The sequence below is a fragment of the Aulonocara sp. 'chitande type north' Nkhata Bay genome, linkage group LG17 (genome assembly GCF_057382095.1).
Source record: "Aulonocara sp. 'chitande type north' Nkhata Bay isolate Kocher_YH1m ecotype deep benthic linkage group LG17, A_spYH_male_GT1.1, whole genome shotgun sequence".
NCBI lineage: Eukaryota > Metazoa > Chordata > Actinopteri > Cichliformes > Cichlidae > Aulonocara > Aulonocara sp. 'chitande type north' Nkhata Bay.
In genome coordinates, this window is record NC_141360.1 from 40,874,126 (window position 1) to 40,894,938 (window position 20,813).

At 41.7% G+C, this 20,813-nt stretch overlaps 1 protein-coding gene across 9 annotated transcripts in view; it reads left to right on the plus strand.

Annotated features, from left to right (window-relative positions):
* The window catches only part of csnk1g2b (casein kinase 1, gamma 2b), a 37,456-nt gene extending 18,587 nt beyond the window's left edge, over positions 1-18,869 (plus strand). For 6 of the 9 annotated variants that reach the window (XM_086268241.1, XM_086268243.1, XM_086268242.1 and 3 more), the window contains exons 3-12: positions 2,777-2,846; positions 10,420-10,568; positions 11,262-11,496; positions 12,419-12,504; positions 13,577-13,661; positions 13,750-13,898; positions 14,140-14,223; positions 16,218-16,319; positions 17,183-17,289; positions 18,707-18,869. In XM_086268241.1, the coding sequence (XP_086124367.1) occupies positions 2,777-2,846; positions 10,420-10,568; positions 11,262-11,496; positions 12,419-12,504; positions 13,577-13,661; positions 13,750-13,898; positions 14,140-14,223; positions 16,218-16,319; positions 17,183-17,289; positions 18,707-18,761 (1,122 nt within the window). In that variant the 3' untranslated portion in view covers positions 18,762-18,869. The remainder of the gene's footprint in view (positions 1-2,776; positions 2,847-10,419; positions 10,569-11,261; positions 11,497-12,418; positions 12,505-13,576; positions 13,662-13,749; positions 13,899-14,139; positions 14,224-16,217; positions 16,320-17,182; positions 17,290-18,706) is intronic. The other 3 variants (XM_086268247.1, XM_086268249.1, XM_086268248.1) reach the window with 3 other exon arrangements.
* Positions 18,870-20,813: the final 1,944 nt, after the last annotated feature.

Sequence of the window (20,813 nt, forward strand, 5' to 3'; positions counted from 1 at the left end):
CGCGATACATATCGTTATCGTTCTATCGCCCAGCTCTACAGTGCAATCATAAAAATGCACGCGAGGTTGTTCCTCACAAACATTGCTCCCTTGGGGTAAAATTCACACTTTTATGGTGTAGGGAGTTTAAAACGTCCTTTCACGTGCGATATGACCAAAATCTCATATCCCGATATAAGACCTCTATCGTCTCAATAACGTAATAATATAAATCACAAAAATTTAACATTTTCTGTAAATTCTGTGAATCTCGGGCATCTCGACTTGTGTGAAGTGTTTCCAGCTGGGCTTCGTGTACCTGGAATTTTTAACCGATGCATGAAACGATATTTATTTTGGTTATAAGTTGTAACGGCCGCCGTTTTCGTTGTGAGTATTTATTACACAGCGTGCTGCGGGGAAAAGTCTGTTCTAACGTTTGAGTCTAATGTTTATTTTTTAGCACCTGACTAGGGCTCTGGGTATCGTCACTGATTTCTAGAATCGATTCCGATTGACAAGGTCCTGAATCAATTCGATCCACGATTCGATTTCATTTGAATCTGGGAAATTTTGCCTCAGACAGTCAGAAATATTATAATTCAGATCAGTATATTTACATATTTTTGTATCTATAAAAAGGAAGCTGACACTTTTGAGACTTTATCAAAGGTGTGAGCATCACAGCAGAGGCCTTTGTGTCAAAGTAGCTGAAGATAAAACACAGAAAAACATGAAGGCGATTTTCCTGGCCTGGGATTTTATAAAAATGTTCTGTAGTAGATCAAAAACAAAAGAAAACCATTAATCAACTTATGAACATTAGCTCTGAAGTAGGGCTGAACGATTATGGAAAATAATCTAATTGCGATTTTTTTGCCCCAATATTGCGATTGCGATGCGATATGCGATTATTTTTTAAGGTCTTTGTCTTCTGTATTATTAAACAAAGACAAGCAATACATCATATAGTATGGCCAATACTATATTACATTAATTTTAAACTGTTCTTTCCTGGAAGACAGACCTCTGTTATGATGACATGAGGTGATGCATGAATTGATGACTGACATTTTTATTTAACTTCTTCAATCACAACAGTATATTTGAACATACACAATAGTTTATTTTTAGCTTACAAACATCTGAGCATAAAGTGCTGACAAGGAACCCTGGTGTAAACATTAAAATGAAAGTCAGTACAATGTGCAGATTGCAGAAATATACATAAACAAAATCAGTGGCTTTACCACACTCAGTTTTTCGACATCTGTGAACTACTAGACAGTCATTCAATTAAAAAATAATATTAAATAAATAAAACTAATAAATAAAAAATACACACATCTTACTGATCTCTGCAGTCAGTAACATTACACATAAAGTGCAAACATAATAGCAATTGTATAAACACACACACAAACACGCCTTTAAAATTTAAAGGGATATCTTGATAAACCGAGCAGATATTTGATGTTTACACAACTACTTTCTCGCCTGAAAATATGTTAAAAGTTTATTTTGTGACCCAGAAAGATTAGTATGAGTAATTTTAAAATTTAGTAGCGGCCGCCATTGCTGGAAACTGGAGTTTGGCTGGGCCGCGCTATGAATTCTGGGATATGGTAGTAATTTGGACAGCCTTCGGCACGTCGCTGTGACGTAATCGGTCTACAAATGCGGCCTCAGGAGGATGCAGCCCATGAATTTGGACATGTCCAGAGTATAATCGCAGCCTTTGCGGTTAGAAAATTGCACTTGATCATGTCGCGATATTATCGCAAATGCGATATATCGTTCAGCCCTACTCTGAAGTTACAGCGGTTTTATTAGAGACAAATTTAAATTTGTTTAGAAGCCTATTGAACGGCAGAAATTAGGTTTTCTTTTCGGAAGTAAGTAAAAGGAAAAAAAAAAACAGCGACAGCCTGTAAACAATGGTAGACTTGTGCGTAACAAGCAAACGAATAATGCAGAAAACAGATTTCAGGGATAGACGGGAAACTGTTCTTGAAGTATACTGAGAGAGAGAGCTGTGCATGAAGTGTGATTTTATTGTGGTGGAAGCAAAACAGCAAAAGTCAGAGTGAGTCCATGACGATGTTTATGTGAAGCTTAGTTTGGATCTTCTTTTGCTGCTGGTTTGGTCAATATTGTTTGGAGAGAGATAAAAACTAACAGCTTTAGGCAAAAAGGGCGTAAACACAAAGCGCGGACCCGCCGAAACATCAGAATCAGCGAGCTGTCGGCTTTCAGCCCCGACCGTGTCCGTGCCGTCGGGGGAGAAAGGCGACGTCTCACTGATTGTGATCTGCGGGCCCGCGCTTTGTGTTTACGTCTTTGTGCAGAAGCCGTGTACCTGCTCACAGTTACTGTTTTAAATGTTTGGTGGTTGTCAAAATTTTGTGACGTTTCACCTGAGATTCTGGAATCTCCGCAAAATACATTTATATAAAAATATCGATTCAGGATTTTAATGAATCGATATCACGTTATCCAAGCCAGAATCGATGAATCGATTATTAAAACCCACCCCTACACCTGACGTCTCTTTTTTGCTTCTCATCCGTAAACACTCTGCATACTCTTTCATGTTTCAGTTTATTTTGAAAAGTCTCAACAGGATCTTGAGCTTTATTGTGAAAGGTTTATGTTCGAACAGCCCTAGTTTTACATTTATCTCATTTACAGGAAAACTTTTTCTGTGCCAAAAAAAGCAACTTTTGATGCAGTCACCTGTACGCACGCATACCTACACAAACCGATGTGTGAACACTCTTCCTTTCTTCTCTTTTAGGAACCTATAAAATCCAGGGCGCCGCAGCTCCATTTGGAGTATAGATTTTACAAACAGTTGGGGAATTCAGGTAAGAGACTTCACTTTGTATTTTCTTTTTCTGTATTTATTTTTTCCCTCTAATAGGCGGGAGTTGAATATGAATGGACATTTTCACACTAGATTTACCTGTGCTGCAAGTGAAACCTTACGCAGAAAGACAATCATGAGCACCTGTGAAGATGGGTGATTAATTGAGTTTAATCGTTAGTTAGGATTTTGGTCACTGCAGGTTATGAAACAATGCTCTTGTTTTGTCTTGTTTTATAAGTCCAGTGCACCAATTTTTCTTTAGTGATTTACTTTCACCACCTGCTACTAAGGACACTCACTGCAAGTCGAGATATTGGAAGTGTAAACAATATATAGCTTCTACCTTTGCTCGCTTCTTCCTTAGGAAATAGAAATCATGTCATGGTGTCATAACTATGAACCTGCAGCGGCTCTTCCAAGGCTTGTGAGGTCTGGGCCTCTTCTTGCTCTAGTTTGCAGCTGCAGGCTTCGTGGTGGTGACTGGTGGTTGCACCTGCATGATAGGCTTCACCATCAGCTCTCACCCTCCAACCCCACCTGGTTAAAGTTCTCTTCTCCTCTGTCTTTGTCATCCTACATATGTGGCTGGGCTCTAGCTACACTCATAAATGTGTAATGTGTCTGTCTCAGACACTGTATTCAGGATGTTGGGCAACACGGTGGCTTCTGCAATCCAGCGCTCGCTCCTATGTATTTTGAGTGGACTAGTTCTAAGTTTATGAGAATGCATCAATTTGTTGGAAGACCTAATTACACACCAATCAATGTATATTTATAAGTACAACATTTTTTCAGTTAAACTGAAAAAGACCGACTGTACCTATTTAAATGAAGCTTACTTGGTCGTTTGTGTGTGCTATTCTAAATCTACTCCAAGTGCTCCTGTTGTTGCAGTGATTCTCGTCTGTTTGTCAAGTAAAGTGCATGTGTCCTGGTCTAATTTAGTGACACGTGCCTGCTTCTTGGCTCCTTGTGCCAGAGCAAAAACCCTCCACTGTTGATACGGAGGTGGGGCATTAGGGCAGTCCTTGGCTATTTATAGCTGGCCCTCTACAAGCATTTGGGCCATTATGGTGTCTGCTTGGATAGCTTCCCTAGTCTCCTTAGTCACGATATCCTCTGCCTCTCTGTGCGCTGCCTGTACACTGTAGGGAAACGCTCCAAGGTGTGTTGACAGGGTGTGGCTTGTTTGTCTGGATGGCACTCTTTGGTGTAATCTCTTCATTTGACATTCACATTTAGTCAATCATAACTGTACCTGTCACCTCCAGTGCCACTTTCCTTTTTTATAGCAGAGGATTCCTGCAGTACAAGCCTGTTTCCCTTGCATTCTTCCTTTCAGTGAGACCACTATTGGTCTTTAGCTTTATTTATATATGTGTGTGTGTGTGTGTGTGCGTGTGTGTGTGTGTGTGTGTGTGTGTGTGAATGCACCTGCTTAGCTCTGATATTGTCTTTACTCAAACTGATTTTGGGCGAAGACACACAATTGTCCCTATCCACTTGAATTCAGCACCGATACTAAGTGTGGAGTTAAGCGATGCAAAAACATATCCTCTCCATTCCTCTGTTTGTTGTTCAGTAGCCATCCCTCAGGGGTGCTAAAAACCAACAAGTGATCATTGGCCTTTTTAAAGTATCCCTGATGTGGCTCACAGCCATTAATCGCACACATGGCACTGTTGGGCTGTTTTAGTCCTCCCCTGTCACTCACCGGGACAACAAGCCAAAGAAGCCCAGAGTATCACACCGCTTTGGCTTGCCTTCTTCCCAAACTGCTGGAACCACGAGCAACCACACACGCACCTGGGTGTGCACAATAATGGTATGCGTCATGAGACCAGGCAATCTTCCTTCCACTTCCTGTCCAGTTTTGATTCACACATGCCCATTGTGAGCATGGGGCGTTGGACAGGGTCAGCATGGACACTGAGTGACTGCAGACTTCCATACGCAGCAAACTGTGATGTACTTTGTGTTCGGATAGCTTTCACTGAGTAAAATTAGGATTCTCAGCAGTTTGTACTGCAGTAGCACTGCTGTAACAAGCACAAGCCAGCTTTCCCTGAACTCCTGCACTTTGTTTTTTCTTCCACCACATTATCCTTTGAACACTGACTGCCTAATAGTCAGGTGCCAGTGTAATTGGATAATCAAGGTTGTTCACTTGAACTGTCAGTGGTTTAATTTGTTTTAGGTTGAAGTATATTATGTTCCTGTTCTAAACAGGTTCAGTAATAGTGATTTGCTCCGACCTGTGCCAGATGTCTTTTGTGTTAATCTTTTGCAAGCGGAAGCATACACACATGAGTAATTTCTGTGGCAAGGCTCATTTATTTTAAATAAATGAAGCGATCTGGCTGCTTTCTGACATTAAGAGATGTTCACATTCAACAGGTGGCTACATAATATTGTCAAGTTTTGCAAACTGTGTGTGTAAATCAAGGAAAATAATGGGGAATATCTGACTCTATCAAAATTTGATTCATTCTTTTGCTACTTGCACAACACTTTAGAGCTGCAGTATTAGAGCTGAGCAGAGAGGCCTCATCTCCAGCTGGTGACTGACCACTACATGGTGATATGTCAGGAAGGCTCACTTGACCGTCTAGCATGGGAGGAATCAAGGCGATAGATTAAATCTACTTATGTTGTCAACTTGGCTTAATGGGGACATGTGACCCTGTTAGTCCTGCCCAACCGGAGAACCTCAAATATGTCACAGCACGGACTACTCAGCGCTTAACGCCCAGGAGGAGCTTATCTGCACACTATTAATTCTCTCTTGTCCTGAACAGATCCCCGCTGTTGGGAATCCTGTCTCCCACTTTGCAGATTTTTGTGAACATTTAGAATGGATCTGTTATTGCAGTTGCTGCTGCTGCCAGTAGCAAAACAAGTCATTGACATATCCTTTTAGAAGAAGTCTAATGCTACCAATCGTTCACTTTACCACTGTCAGGGGACTGGCTTCAGTTTATAGAGAGTAGGTATCATTTAATGGCATTTTATAGCCATGTAGCTCTTCGAGTCATCTCATCACGCCTGCATGGATGTTATGTAATTAGGGTCATTTGTATGGAGGTCTCCTCTCGAATATTGTGGCTGTTAATATTCAGAATCATGAAGGCTTTCAGTGGCATGACGCGGCACGTTGATAATGTTTTCTGCAAATCATTGAGGCTCATCCACCCACCTGCTGTGACCCTGGAAAATCATGTGCTTTTATATATTTACTGCTGCTGGTATTATTCAAAGTTGGACTGATAAGATTATTTTAACAACTGTGTCCTTAAGCTGTGGTGTCATCGGGCCACACATGCTTCTGCGGAGGTTAAAATCTAAAGTTATCAGATATAATTAATAATTAACTTACGCCCAAACTCAACAAAAGTATTGCTGCTTGATCCTCAAGCTGCTGGTTTTTAACCTGACTACATCTTCGGAGATTGTTGTGCTTTTAAGCTGTGTTGCATTTTTAGCTTCCGGCTCAGTCTTTGAAAGCTCGAATGCTGATCATATTTCAACTTTGTGAGAACCTCTTCAGAGCAGTGAACCTAATGGAAGTCTCTACTTCTCCTGCTCTCTCCTCAATATACTCGACTCTCTAATCTAAATCTTTAATATGGATTCCTTCTCCTCTACCCTCCTCTTTGACGCTGCCCCCTCTCCCCCAGACTTCTCCTCTTTGGCCCTTAAGGCTGACATTTCATTGTTGGCCAACATTGTGTTCGACTAGCATGATGCCGCCTTCCCTCTTGCTGTGTCGCCTGAGAAGGACTGCCTGCACATACAATTGGGTGAATTGTCTGAAATTGTCAAGACAGCAAGGGTCAGAGCGCCACTGACGCAGGCTTGCAGTGAAAGCCAGAGCTTTTCCCACAATGCTGAACACACAGTTTATATTTTTGTACGACTTTATGTTACGGTTAGAATTACAGCCATTTATCCTGGTCGGGGCGTTTCAGTTTGCTTTGTGTGTTGTTGAAGGATCCTTGTTTTGTCGTTATGCTTGAGACAATATCCTCTTTTGCACAGCTATTGTTGTGTCATGGTCTATATTACATTTTTGACAAAAATCCCCTCATTTACTCCCAGCTGGTCCCATCAGTCATTTTTAGACTAGTTCTCGCAGCTGCTCTGTGTACAAGCTTTGCTCACCCGCAGAAGATTACGATACACACTGCACTCTCCTCTCGTGATGAGTTGAATGCCCTCTAGATTTGGGCCAAGCTTTGACGAGCAGGCCTCCGAGTGATCTCTCATCACTGCCTCATCTGTGGTATTAGACCACAGACATGCGTTTAATTGGTGATTCCAAACTGGCTGTTGGTTTGGATGCATGTTGGATAAAACACTAACATGCAAAGAATAGAGTCTTTGGTGTTTATGTTTCAAGTTTAAATATTTTTTTAAAAAAAGTCAATGTGGCTTTTAGTATAAAATGTTTTTAGTGGTCAGCAAGAGTATAATGGTGCTCTATAAATGTCAATACAGTCCATTCCATCATCACCAGTGAAATCCTAGAGGCTAAAGTGCAGACGGACGTGCTTGTTTGTGTGTATGCGTGTGCATGGATGCACTGGGGTCCTGTTGCAATGTTAAACTACCATTAAGGCAATTAGGGCTGCCACAAACGATTATTTTGATAGTCGACTAGTCACCGATTATTTTTGCGATTAGTCGACTAATCAGATCATCATCCATTGGACGTACAGCTTATTGCACCAGCAGCATCTGGTCTTATATAACTATCATTAGCTTACAGCTTGAAGTGTTTGTGCTAACTAAAAATAAAGACAAGATGGTAGTTTATTAATTTTTAATGAAATTTGCAGATTGTTTCGGTGAAGTTTAATAAACTCCTTGCTATCTAAAATATAACAGGACACCGGAGTATATTCTCCAGCGTCTCACACTTCTGATAATCAGCTGTCTGCTTGACAGTTTTAGCTGTGCAAAAACTATACCTTTAATCTCAGCCAAACCGATTTACTCAGGAACAAATAAAATACTGAAAAAAGCCAAACAATAACATTTAAGTTATCTAAGTGACTTATATATATGTTTAACCTGACTAGCGAAAGACGGCGGTGGGTTTGAAAACGATTTGCCGGGAGTCCGGTGTTCTCACGGCTCTAGTTAGCCTAGCCCCCGGCTAGCTAACGAGCTAGTGGGTAACAGACGTCTCCGAAAACGTCGGAGCGCTTTTGAAAATATGTGGTGTCTTGATAAACTGAGCAGATATTTGAGGTTTACACAGCTACATTCTCGCCTGAAAATATGTTAAACGTTTATTTTGTGACCCAGAAAGAATAATAAGAGTAAAGTTAAAACTAACTAGCTGCCGCCATTGTTATAAACTGAGCTGGGCTGCGCTATGAATTCTGGGACACAGCTTCTTCTTCTTCGGGGTTTAACGGCAGCTGGCATCCTTGGACATGCAGTGCTGCCATCTTCTGTTTCAGTCCGTTATTACACTCTTAAATCCTACTACTCATTCCTGCGTCCTTTGTGATCTTACAAAGCTTCAAACGATGCGTCGACTATTAAATTAGTCGTCGACGATTTTAATAGTCGACATAATCGTGACTAGTCGACTAATCGTGGCAGCGCTAAAGGCAATGCAGAGTTGTGCCCACTCTAAGCATGTTCCTGGCAACTGATTTACTAGCTGTTATTTAAATGGGAGAGAAATACGTGACTAGTCCTAATGTCAGATCCTTAGCTCTTTAAACAACTCTGTCATCTCTGTCTCACTGTAGTTCCTTCTTAGATTTGTATGTTAGAGCTTGATCATTCTTTTAGTATTTTACTCTTTATTTTTATGCAAATCTGGTGGGAAGATCACTGTTGTGGTTTAAAGGCCTATTTTAATGGATGGATCCTCAGCTCTGTTCAGCAACGTTCACCAAATTCAAAGTGAAGGAGAAACAACAGCATTAAATCCTGAAACACACGTGTGCGAATCTGTACGTCAGTCCTGTGCACAGCTTTGCAGACCATCGCCTACATTTTGTAGCTGTTTACCGCCCCGTCAGACATGTGTCAAACAATCATTCTGTGGGTGGCTCTTCCACACTGCAGAGTACTGTAGTTATAACCTATAAGAGAACTGATATCTATGTTTATTTTCCATTTGGTCATCTCTGCTGTCACTCCCTTTCCTTTTCAGCAAATCAGCATTTAATCTATGCACAGCATCGTCCCTGTAGGTTTTTAGAAGTCTGGACACAAGCACATTTGTGTAGGTCGCATACCTGTGATCTTTCTCTCTGCGTAGTCAAATAGCTATGCAAATGGACACAAATGTGGTACCATGAATTGATCATTAAGCTGCAAACTTTGTAGCTTTGGCTCAAAAGCCCTGCTCATGACTACAAAAAGGTTATAAGACTGGAAAAGAAAATCTGTTCAGATAAGCAAGTCTGTTCTTGTGCTTTTGTAATAAATAAATAAACAAATAGGAAAATGAGTATATTGTTAACCCAAATTTTAGCCCACACAAAGAAGCCTAATGTTCAATCACTAAAACAAATTTTTCATCTTAGCAATGCAAGTAAAGACCTGTAATTTGGTATCTTAGTGAAAAAAAACAAAACAGGTACACTTAACTTTTTTACTTTTTTTGTATAATGGTCAATTTGAAAATTCACAAATAAGAACAATAATTATATTTAGGATTAAAAATATAATTTTGGTGAAAGAGCTTGTGCATGATGGTGGATTAACCACTATAAAGAAATGATAAATCTGGATCCTCCCTGGTCTCAGTTGTTGTCGTCGTCAGAATAAAGCGTGTGGAAACCGCAGCCTCAGGCCAAAATACTTTACTGTGTAACATTTACACAAACTGCAGTTGATTTTAAGAGATTTGAATCTTTCCTGGTGGTTTTCAGATGCACTTGTATTTTTGAAAAATGAAGCAAGACTTTACTGTTCCTGATTATTCCAGGGGAGGGGGTGTTTTCGTAACAGTTTTGCCACGCCCCCAGAAGTTCCACTGTCAAAACGCTGATATATTTAAAGAAGGTAAATACTGCCGGGTTGATCCTTCCACATTCTTTAGAAGTCGTCCTATACACAGACTATGATGGGTGTGGCAGTTTCTGGTAACAAAGGCTTTGTACAGTTGTTGGTTGGGCGCTGACACCTTTCCCTTTAATCCTGCTTCAGAGGACAAAGAAAGCACTAAGCCACTCCTGTTTCTGAAAAACCTGTTGAGGAAATAAAAGTTTGCCCCACTCTTTCTTATCAACAAACCAGCACCATAATTCAGCACACAAAGCACTTTGTTAATTAACAATTAAGCACTTAATTTATGTTAACACTTAAAACATCGTGTTTTCACTGCTGTTGTTTACAGTTGTTGTGACTGACTACAACACTGACAGCATGTGCTGGCCTACCAGGAACCAATGGTGTAACAAACTCTGACTTAGTAACACAGTGAAAATAAAAGTCTCAAAAGTGATTATGCAAAGCCGATTATCAATAACTGTGTTTCAGTCAATTAATTTATAAGGCAAAATCTAAAAAGTCTCACTAACTTTGTTATTGTGTCTCCACAGAGGGAATCCCTCAGGTGTACTACTTTGGTCCTTGTGGGAAATACAATGCCATGGTGCTGGAGCTGCTTGGGCCCAGTCTAGAGGACCTGTTTGACCTCTGTGACCGCACCTTCTCCCTCAAGACCGTCCTCATGATAGCCATACAGCTGGTAAGGCCTAAAGTGGGAGAGGAGTGAGCATATGTTCAGAGGAGCTTGCTTTGGTGACATCAGGCTTCCCAGAAAGTTATTCATAGTGCAACTGTGAATACAAATGTTGTCGTTAGCGGCTTGTTCCAGAGGGCAGGTTTACTGACCCCTCAACCTGACTTTGAACTCAGTGGGTAAATACCAGAAAGTCTGAATTTTAGTTTATTAAAGTGTTTGCCTGGAAGATGGCTCCATTATCACTGCAGCTAGAAACAGAGTAGAGACGAGTACCAAGTTCTGTAGTATCTAGTTCCAAACTTACTTTGTGTTTGAATTCGGTGTTAAAATCTTAGTCGATATAAGATGACAGTGGTAAGATATTACATGAGCATCATCAGCCACAACATGAGAGTATGAGAGAAGCCTGTGCATGTAGCATTTACTCTTTTTTTTCATTCAAATTAAAAAAAAAATTGAGTAAACATACATGTGCTTGGGTTTGGGATGTTTTCATGTTCTAAGCCTCTGCTGAGGTGGACATGCTTGCTGTGCTGTTGCAGGTTTGTCTTTGGTTTGGCTGCCGTTAACATTTTTAATGGGCAGGCTTTCTTTTTATCGCGTTTTGCATAAACTGCTTTGAGTTTTCATGTTTGGAAACTGTTCAGCTTGCAAAGCGATTAAAACTTCAAATGCTAACACCGATCGTTCACCTAGATAACACGGATGGAGTATGTCCACACCAAGAGTCTGATCTACAGAGACGTGAAGCCTGAAAACTTTCTTGTTGGGCGGCCAGGAAGCAAGAGGCAGCACACCATCCACATCATTGACTTTGGTCTGGCCAAAGAATACATAGACCCCGAGACCAAAAAACACATCCCCTATCGGGAGCACAAGAGTCTGACTGGGACGGCACGCTACATGAGCATTAACACACACCTGGGAAAGGGTAAGAAAGTCTCAGGAATACACCTGTGGGTTGATTAGCTGTCTACATTTGCATATGCAAACTTTATTTGCATGAATATTTAGTATAATGTGAATGTCCTAACTGGTTTGCTCACAAATGCAGCGTTGCAAACAAATGGCATTAACCTGATTTTTACATACTGTTATCTGTTTAGTCACTGGGTGTTACCTGAATGTTGGTGATATGCGAGATAACCAGGGATGCTTTAGGATTGTTAAATGAATCATATTTTTCTGATGTCTTGTTTCGTTTCTGGGTTATTTTGAAGCATTTTAACCAGTAACCTCATAGTCCTGTAGCACAAAGCAGCATTACGGGCCTAGCATGGTAACTGTAGGTTTAAACCAGAGTTTTCCGTGTTACAAACGTGGTCATTTCTACAGAAGAGTTGAAAACAAAAATAGCCATGACGTCAATAAAAAAAATTGTTTGTGCTTTTAGAAAGTTATTAGCCTCTGTAAAATCTGCTGCTAGTACTCTTGTCCTCTTTTGGGCACATGCTGCCAGCAATGCCTGTTTTATATAAATATGTGAATAGATTGTTAAACCCTGGACTGGCTGGTGGTTATCGCATTGATAACAACCTTCATGTGACCGCCTAGCGTGATTGCCATTGTTGGTGTACATGAAGCCTGATAAGGATAGATCTCAGTGTGTTGAACTTGAACATTGATCGGTTTGTTGCCTTAATCAGTAGTTGCCGTGAGAAGCTGAGTCTGCTGCTTCTTCGTGACGCACGATTGGCCATCTTCATGTTGAGGCTCGATAAGATGTTTTTAAGACGGGAACAGTGGACTCGTGCTTTGTTTCTTTGAAGCCACTGTTAGTCTTGCCAGCTGGTTATAAAATGCATTTGTTTATCACAGCTAACCTCATTTTCATCCTGATCTTGTACTTCCAGAACAAAGCAGAAGGGACGATTTGGAGGCCTTGGGTCACATGTTCATGTACTTTCTTCGAGGCAGCCTTCCCTGGCAAGGCCTAAAGGTACTGCAGCAATTTGCCTCATGCTGATATAACGCTTGTCTTGTAATCCACTCGATGCGTGGCGTAGCGGTTTCTTTTTTGATACTTGACGCCCACTCAACTTTAGCATCCTCTCAGACTGGTGACATTTTAAGGTCTCTCTTTTTAGAAACTGAAACACTGAGAAACAGTTAAATTGGCACAGTTGGATACTTAAAATATTGTCTCTTTATTTTTCTGTTGAATTTACACACCTTTTTCTGCACAAACAATCAGATGCGACAGGAAACCACCTTCTGCACCTTGTTTTGCAGCTTAAGAGCTGTGAGAAAAAGCTTACATGACTAAGGAGCACGGCCACAGTCGCAGGTGTCTCAAGGGCCGGTTTCAGCAGGCTGCAGAGCTGCTGTGGTTGCTTTTTGAAGGCATCGGTATCAAAGGTGTACACAGAACAGACTAGAAGACAAGACAACTCATCTGAACATTTGCTATGTGGGTGGAAGCTCTTGGTGGATGAATGTGAGGGATGTATAAATGTGGGGGATGTTGGATAGCTCTGGCCAACACAAACACACAACAGGAGAGTGAGCTTGAAAATCCGCTGAAGCTTATCGATCAATATATTGGCAGCTAAGGAACTCGCACAGAGTTGTGCTGACCCCCTGTATGGAGTGTAAAACTATACCACCCTGAAGGGTTGGAGGGGATCTGGTTGGTTTAGAGCAGAAGAACATCCCATCATGTGTGATAGAAAATTAAATAACAGCTGAGAAGCCTTTCCTGTGCCAGTGAGGAGGTCAGCGACAGGTTGCCCTAGATTTGTGGGATTTCTTTCCCCACACCAACAGATATCTACAGCTGAGATGATGTTGCAAAGTGCTGATATCGACATGACATGTGGCAAAACTTCTGTGAGTCCAAAGAGCCGCGGCACAAATGCAGGCGCTGCACATGTGATATCACGACTTGAGAATCTGTCTGTTTTGAATATTGGACATGTTCATGGACGCCTCAAGCAGCAGCACATGTGCTCATATTTAGATTAGAGTAGGATTTATAGTACAGTAAACATTTAAACTTGTTTCCCCTGCAGGCCGACACCCTGAAGGAGAGGTATCAGAAAATTGGAGACACCAAGCGAGCAACGCCGATTGAAGTCCTTTGTGAAAGTTTCCCTGGTCAGTAGAGCGCTATTTTCCTCCTTTCGGGTTTATTTATTTTAAATGAAAGTGGTGTGGATTTCACAGTATATATCTTTTGGTACAGAAGAGATGGCCACCTACCTGCGCTATGTGAGGAGGCTGGATTTCTTTGAGAAGCCGGATTACGATTACTTGAGGAAGCTCTTCACCGATCTGTTTGATAGGAACGGCTACGTCTTCGACTACGAATACGACTGGGTCGGCAAATCGCTCGTGAGTGCCTTTCACTGAACCCACCTGACCTCTGCTAGCATCATCAATCAGTTTATATTGTTGCTCTAACTGTAATTATTTCTTAATAACGCAAAGCTAATTATTTTTGCAAACCCGATTACCAAATTGCCAAAAGCGTCTCTCATCACGTGGGCATTAACATTATTTATTTTTGTTTGTTGTTTTTAAAAATTTCTCACTAAGGTTGTTTTGTTTGTGCTTTTGTTCGTTTGCCTTGCAGCCCACACCGATAGGCCCCATCCCCAGTGACACGCCCGTGCAGCCCAACAGCAGAGACAAAGCACAACAGCAGACCAAAAACCCGGTGAGGTTATCAGCAACAACATTAAGACACAACAATCACCACTCCCGCCTACCAATATAGTTGCTTGGGTGACCACCCAAACCAGTCAGGTTTATCCTCGAGGTCACTCTCGTTGTTTCCAAATGTAAGCAACTTCCTGTTCGCGTCTACAGTCTGACTGGTCGGCAGTGACGCCCGTCTCCCCACAAAGTCCGTAAAGTAAAAACAAAACGAATGCCTTTGTAGCAAATGAACGGGCACGTGCCGTTACGAGGCAGACTCTCCAGCTGTGAAACAAAGCATCGTTTTTGACTTGGATTAATTCTTCACACCTTGCCACGCTAAGCTCAGTCATTGCATGCATGAGTTGAAAATGCAAATTGCATTGTTCACACCAGTAATGACAAAGTACAGACGAGTGACAAATAAATGGAAAAAAAAATCCAAACTTTAGGAAGGTGACGAGCTGCCAGGACACCACCTCTTGAACTCTCCGGAGGGTTTGAGCACAGCGCCGGCGGAGAGCACCGTCTTACAGCCAAGCTCAAAATGTGCCGTTGGTGTTCACCTGGGCTATCTCCTGACTTTTGGGGCCATAGCATATGATTCACACTATTTGCATAATCACCAAACCAATCGGTGACTATCCTGGAAGAGATCACTCCTGTCAGAACAGAAATGTGCAACCATTGGCTAAATGCAACCACTCAGCACAGCATTGTATCGATGAGCAGTCAAACATCCCTTTAGGCTCCTTCTCTCACCCCAGCTGCCCCCCCCCCCCCCCCCGAGCCTGGTTCTGCTGGAGGTTTCTTCCTGTTAAAAGGGAGTTTTTCCTTCCCACTGTCGCCAAAGTGCTGCTCATAGGGGGTCATATGACTGTTGGGTTTTTCTCTGTATCTATTATTGCAGGATCTACCTTACAATATAAAGCGCCTTAAGCTGTATAAATAAAATTGAATAGAATTGAAAAGTGGGCCCATACCAGGTGGGAGATGCCGGAGTCACCAGATCACCTCACTGTGGCAATCAGGGGTTCATGTTTTTCCTTTAATTTGTCATCCGTTTTTATTTGCTTAGTCTGTGACAAAGTGTAGACTTTTTGTTGTTAATAGCATGCTATCCGAGCCTTGTTTCTTTTGTTTTTATATAATGTTAATGATAGGATAATGATTGATTGGTTTTATTATGCCAAAAAAATCTATAAAATATAACCAGTGATAACAAATAATTTTCCTGATCATGAAGTTGTACTTGGTGAGTCTGACTCATCGGTTCCAGTAAAGCTGTACAAGGAATCCGTTTGACTTTATGATTGACTTGTTTCTGTGGACTCTAGCCTCTTTTTATTACTCTGTATTTAATGCGATTGGCTCGGCGATAACGTTCCACCTTTTAAGCTCGCAGCGCACGGCCTTCTGCACCATGTACAGTAATGACTGTAAAGCTTTAACATCCTGCTTAAAACAGCGTATCAATAGAAAGTGCTGGCTGTGAGCATCTGTAGCCAAATGTCATATTTGTACATATATTTTTTAGGTCAGTGAAAGCAGAGTGTAAGAACTGCTGTACTGTAAACCCGAGTCCACAGCTAAGTTCAGAGAGTCTGATGACGTGATGACGCTGTTGCTCAGCGGTGCCAGCTGAGCCCATCAAGGCTGTTTTCTTTTACTCCTGCATGATTTTACTAGAGTGTCGATCTGTGCTTCACATAAATTTTTGCTTCCCTCTACTCCTCTATTAACATAGTTCGTCTTAACAAGCCTGCTTCTGCTTGGGAGATGTCTTCTATAATTTTTGTTTTTCTTTTCTTTTTTTTAATCCACCCCCCCTCCCCAACTCCTCTCATTGTCCTTCCACATTTCTGCCCTCACCCCCTTCAACCACATTGCCTTTCCCTCACTCTTCATTCCCTCACCCCCTGACCCATAACCCCCACAAACTTCTTCACCCCCCTCTCCCTTCTCACCACCTCACACCCACCTGCCTCAACCCTTTTTGCTCTTTGCGTCAAGTCGCCTGAGCCCAAAGGAAGTGAGTCTCAGCCCACTCCCGTGACCAATAAGGAGACTCTGGGGTCGCACCTCACAGCTGAGCGGCTGGGGGGCTCTGTTCAGGTACTGCTGCTGCTACAGCTGCTGCTTTGATGGCTCATGCATGAGGCCATATAGGTTTGTCTGTGTGTCTGACCCCCCCCCCTCCCCTCTCTCTCACTGACTTCACACTGCCTGCCCGTTAGATGCTCTGTCTCGACTCTGTGCTCGAATCAGACTGTGTGAATCCTGTGTGTCACTGCTGTCGGTCTGCTTCTAGGCTGCTTGCATCCAAGGCCATCCAAAGATGACATCCAGCAGTATCTTATAATAATAATAATATAATAGAAACACTAAAAGGTCTATTTTTGTACATTTATTCTATAATAGTTCTTTGTGTTTTTGCTGTTTTCAGTGTGTAAACTGTGTCACCGGAAATAAGTCTCTGCAGAAAATGTGGTGCACAAGCGCCACCCAGTGTCGGCTAATAGAATTGCAGTATTTAGAGGATTGGTTCACGTTCTTGTCTTGCAATCTTATTCACATATCAAGTTTTCCTTGCAGTTTTCCTTTCTCTTGTTCAGCTGTCCATCAGCTGTTTTTTTTTTCAGTGTGTTTCAAACTGACTTTAGCAACAAGAAGAGATTTTGGAGTAAAAACAAAGGAAAGGATTTCTTATCAGCCTCAAAAAGCAGGAGAAATGATCACAGCGAGGAAAATCGTTTTCAATACTTGTTCGGTGCCTTATTTGTGTTTGAAGACAGAAATGAACAGTGTGAACCTGTCCTTTAAACTTTGTTGGCTTTAGCTGGCTCATCCTGGGTTACTTGCATAACTGTTTTCTTACCTGAGAGGGCGGATAACTTGTGATAGTCAAGGTGCATTTATTTGATCCTGTGAATGTTCATCAACTGGATTCAGTCTGGTGTCCTTCTCTAATGGTGCAGGTGATGAGCTCAACAAATGGCGAGCTGAACACTGATGATCCCACAGCCGGACACTCCAACGCTCCCATCACCGCTCCCACCGAGGTTGACGTACCTGATGAAACCAAGTATGGGGGGATCCTCACATTCACACACAGAAAACACATGCTTTTCTTTTTCAGTGCTGTCCAATAAGTCCAAATCCAAAATTGGTGCTGAAAAGCATCTAAATTGTTTTGTGTTCCTTGTTGTTAGCTCCTCCGTGTAGAAGCCTTTTGAGTACAGGCAGTGACTTAGTCACAGTAACAAGCTGCACTTTGTGCTACTTTAAATATTGTTTCCATGCTTCCTACTTCAGTTAAGTTAGGTTTGTTTACATAGGAACACAGCAGTGCATTTATATACACCGTTTTAACCTATTATAACTATATAAAGAAGAAATCAGATTTTCTCTCTGACGATCAAATATTGGAGCTATTACCTGCTGTAAATACGCCAGCGTCTGTTCTAAGCCTGACTAAAACATCAAGTATGAGTGTGTCACTGTCATATCTCTGTGTATGTTGAGCAGTAGCAGCTGAGGCACAGTAGGAATGTTATCAATGGGACTTAAAGTTCACCAGCAGGGAGGGGAACATTTTAACTGTTGCACATAAAGAATATAACTGTAAGTGTAGTGAAGCAGGTTAGACTTACTTTAAAACTCCTTTATTTACTGTGACTCAGCTGTGTGTCAGTAATTCATGAGACCACACTCAAAAAACAAAAGACTAGGCTGTTATATACATATTAGTTAAAAACAACACAACAGCCTCTTTTAATGCTCAGAAATGTTTAAATGAATATGGCTCGTTTAATTTAGAAGCAGTTACATCATCTTATCTTTCTGAAACATTCTTCATGTTGTCTTTTTTCTACGCGATTCACAGCCCACAACTTTGCTAGCTCTAGTTAAGCTTAAATAGGCGACCAGCTAGATTACCATCGTCATAGTTGAGCTATGCGAGTCTTTTCCATTTGCACCTACTCAGCTTGACTCGACTTTTTCTTACTGGGTTTTGGTCGTTTTCCGCTACAGTTGTGTACCACCCCAGTTTGGGTGGGGTTGCTGTAGCAAGGCGGCTCGACAGAGGGGAATGGAGTCTGTTGATGTCACATTTTTTGGCTCAACTCGGCTCATGTGGATGACGCTAAAAAAGCACCTGGTACCTGACGCTGCCGCCTAGTGGAAAACCCTAAAGACCGAGCGGAGTCGAGTGGATTAGGTGCCGTGGATGATCCTCAAAGATGATCCCCCAAAAGAAATATTTGTAGTTTCAAACATGAACAACTGAGTTATTAAAAGTCCACGACTTCCTTAATTCATTTATAACTATTATGAAGACAAATGATGAGATTACAGTAAGTGAAATGGTTAAAAGAAAGGAAGCCAGATTAGAACTGGCTGCTGAACCCCAACCCTCACAGGCCTTGCTATGTACCAGTATCTACATGTGTGTAAATACCTGCTTTTCTAAAGGAAGCCATGCCTCTGTGTTTGTGCAGGTGCTGTTGCTTCTTCAAAAGGAGAAAGAGGAAAGCGCTCCAGAGGCACAAGTGAAAGAAGAGAACAGAGAGAACTTGAAACATTGTGGTCACGGTCAAGTTTTAAATGGAAGCAACTACACAGACCCCCCCACCGCCCATTATCTCTTTCCAGCTACCCCCCCCCCCCCCCCCCACCACCTCCTTACTCCTTTCACCTCATTCCCCGCTGTCACATGTACCTCCCCGCTTGAGTTCTCTCTCTCTCTCTCTCTCGATCCCAGCGAGTGACAGGAACGTTGCAGTCACAGCGACTCCACAGACTTTCAATTCCTTTACAGATGAAAAATAAACAAACCTGCATCACCACGTGAGGGGGAGGGGCTCGAGAAAAACGTTTAAAGAAAACAAACAAAAAAAAGCTGTAACAATGAAACTCGAATACCGTGGCGTGAATATGAAAAAAGATGCTGTTTGAAACAGTTGTTGTATTCTAGATTCCATAAAGAACGTGTGTTGTTCGAACAGTCAGCTGTTGATCAGGGGAAACCATTCAAGTGGTTCGAGTGCAAGAAATCTGCTCCTTTATTAGGAAAATGTTAATTTTATTTTCTTTGGTGTGTCTTTTTTGGGATCAAGGTGAAAGAGGAAAAGGTGAACTATGCTGATGTTAAATCTGAGCGACACAGGAAGCGTTTCATCTATAAATCAGTCTGGAGGATTTTTATGCATTTTTTCTTCCTCTTTTTGTTTTTTGTTTCTTTTGTAAGTGAATCCTCAGTTTTCAAAGTCAAATCCCTGCATTGAAAACTTATTTTTATGTTGTAGTGTTCTGGAGTTCAATTCTTTCCTCACTCTGGCTTCCTTCTATTTTGTTTCGTCTGTCGACGCGGACTTTGTAGCACAGTCACTGGCCTCAGGTACTGTGGAAGAATGAGAGGAACCGATATTAAGCTCTCTTATTATTATTGCACTTTTTGGAGGAAAAAACAATTACAGTGGAAAACTTTAGGTTTGAAATTAACAATTAAGGAAACAACTTAATAAAGACTGATCTAGGAAGAGTCCTTCATGATGCTTATATTTGAGTTATGGCTGAAAAATGTTGTCGATTCTCATGAAAGAAAAGGACATGTCTTTTTTTGATTTTTATTTCTTACATCAAAAATAATTTACCAGGAAATCATAGTTTGTGCCTTTCTAAGTAAAATGTTTAAAGCTCAAGTGAGTGTCCCGCAATGACATTTTATCTAATCTGACCCTAATGCTCACTGGATTACTCTGTGTGTGTGTGTGTGCGCATGTGTGTTTGTATTTTTTTCCCAAATCTGGAGGTTTTGCAAGCAGATGACTGTGTGCACATCCTGTCAGTCACGTATAGGTCAGTATACATCCTTCTCTCTCCTGCTGTAACGCCACATCTGTACAGTGGTGGCGGTTTGGCGTGTGTGCTGTGCCACCTCAGCGAGACGCAACAACCCACATCTGTCTGACCCGCTGTTCACTTTCATCTGGAGGTCACAGATGGGCAGTGAGGTTAACTCGTTTAAAGGGTACACGAGGTCTGGGCTGCTGTTTTCGATCAAACTGTACTTGACAGAAAAAAATTACATTTTTTTTGTGTGCGTTTTATCATGTTTCCCATCAGCCCCTGTTTCATGTAGCCCTTTAATACCTTTTGTTCGTCTGACGGCCTGCTGCCTCAGTGTACATCGGTGCCAAACATTTCTCCAACAGCTTTGAAGATTATCAGAAAGATTTTCCTTTTAATTTTTACGTTGCATTTCCTGTAAAAGTGAGAGAGGAGGAGGGGAACAAGTTGAAATTCCTCTAGATTTGTGAAAACCCCCACAATGCATCTGTTCAGCAGCTTTCATTTTCTTCACAGCTCCAGCCCCTGCTGTAATCAGTGTAACCTGTTTTTGGTTTTGATGAGCCGTCTTGCTGTCACGAATCGGTGGCCTGCTCCTTTAAGGACACGATCGAGCCTTCCTACCGGTATGATTGTTGTCGCACAGGGCTGATCATGTGATTGATGACGAAGTGAAAGGCACGACACGTCACAGTTTCGGTTTACAAATGGTGATCTCGCTCATTAATGTGGGTGGTGTCAAAGAAGTTTACGGGA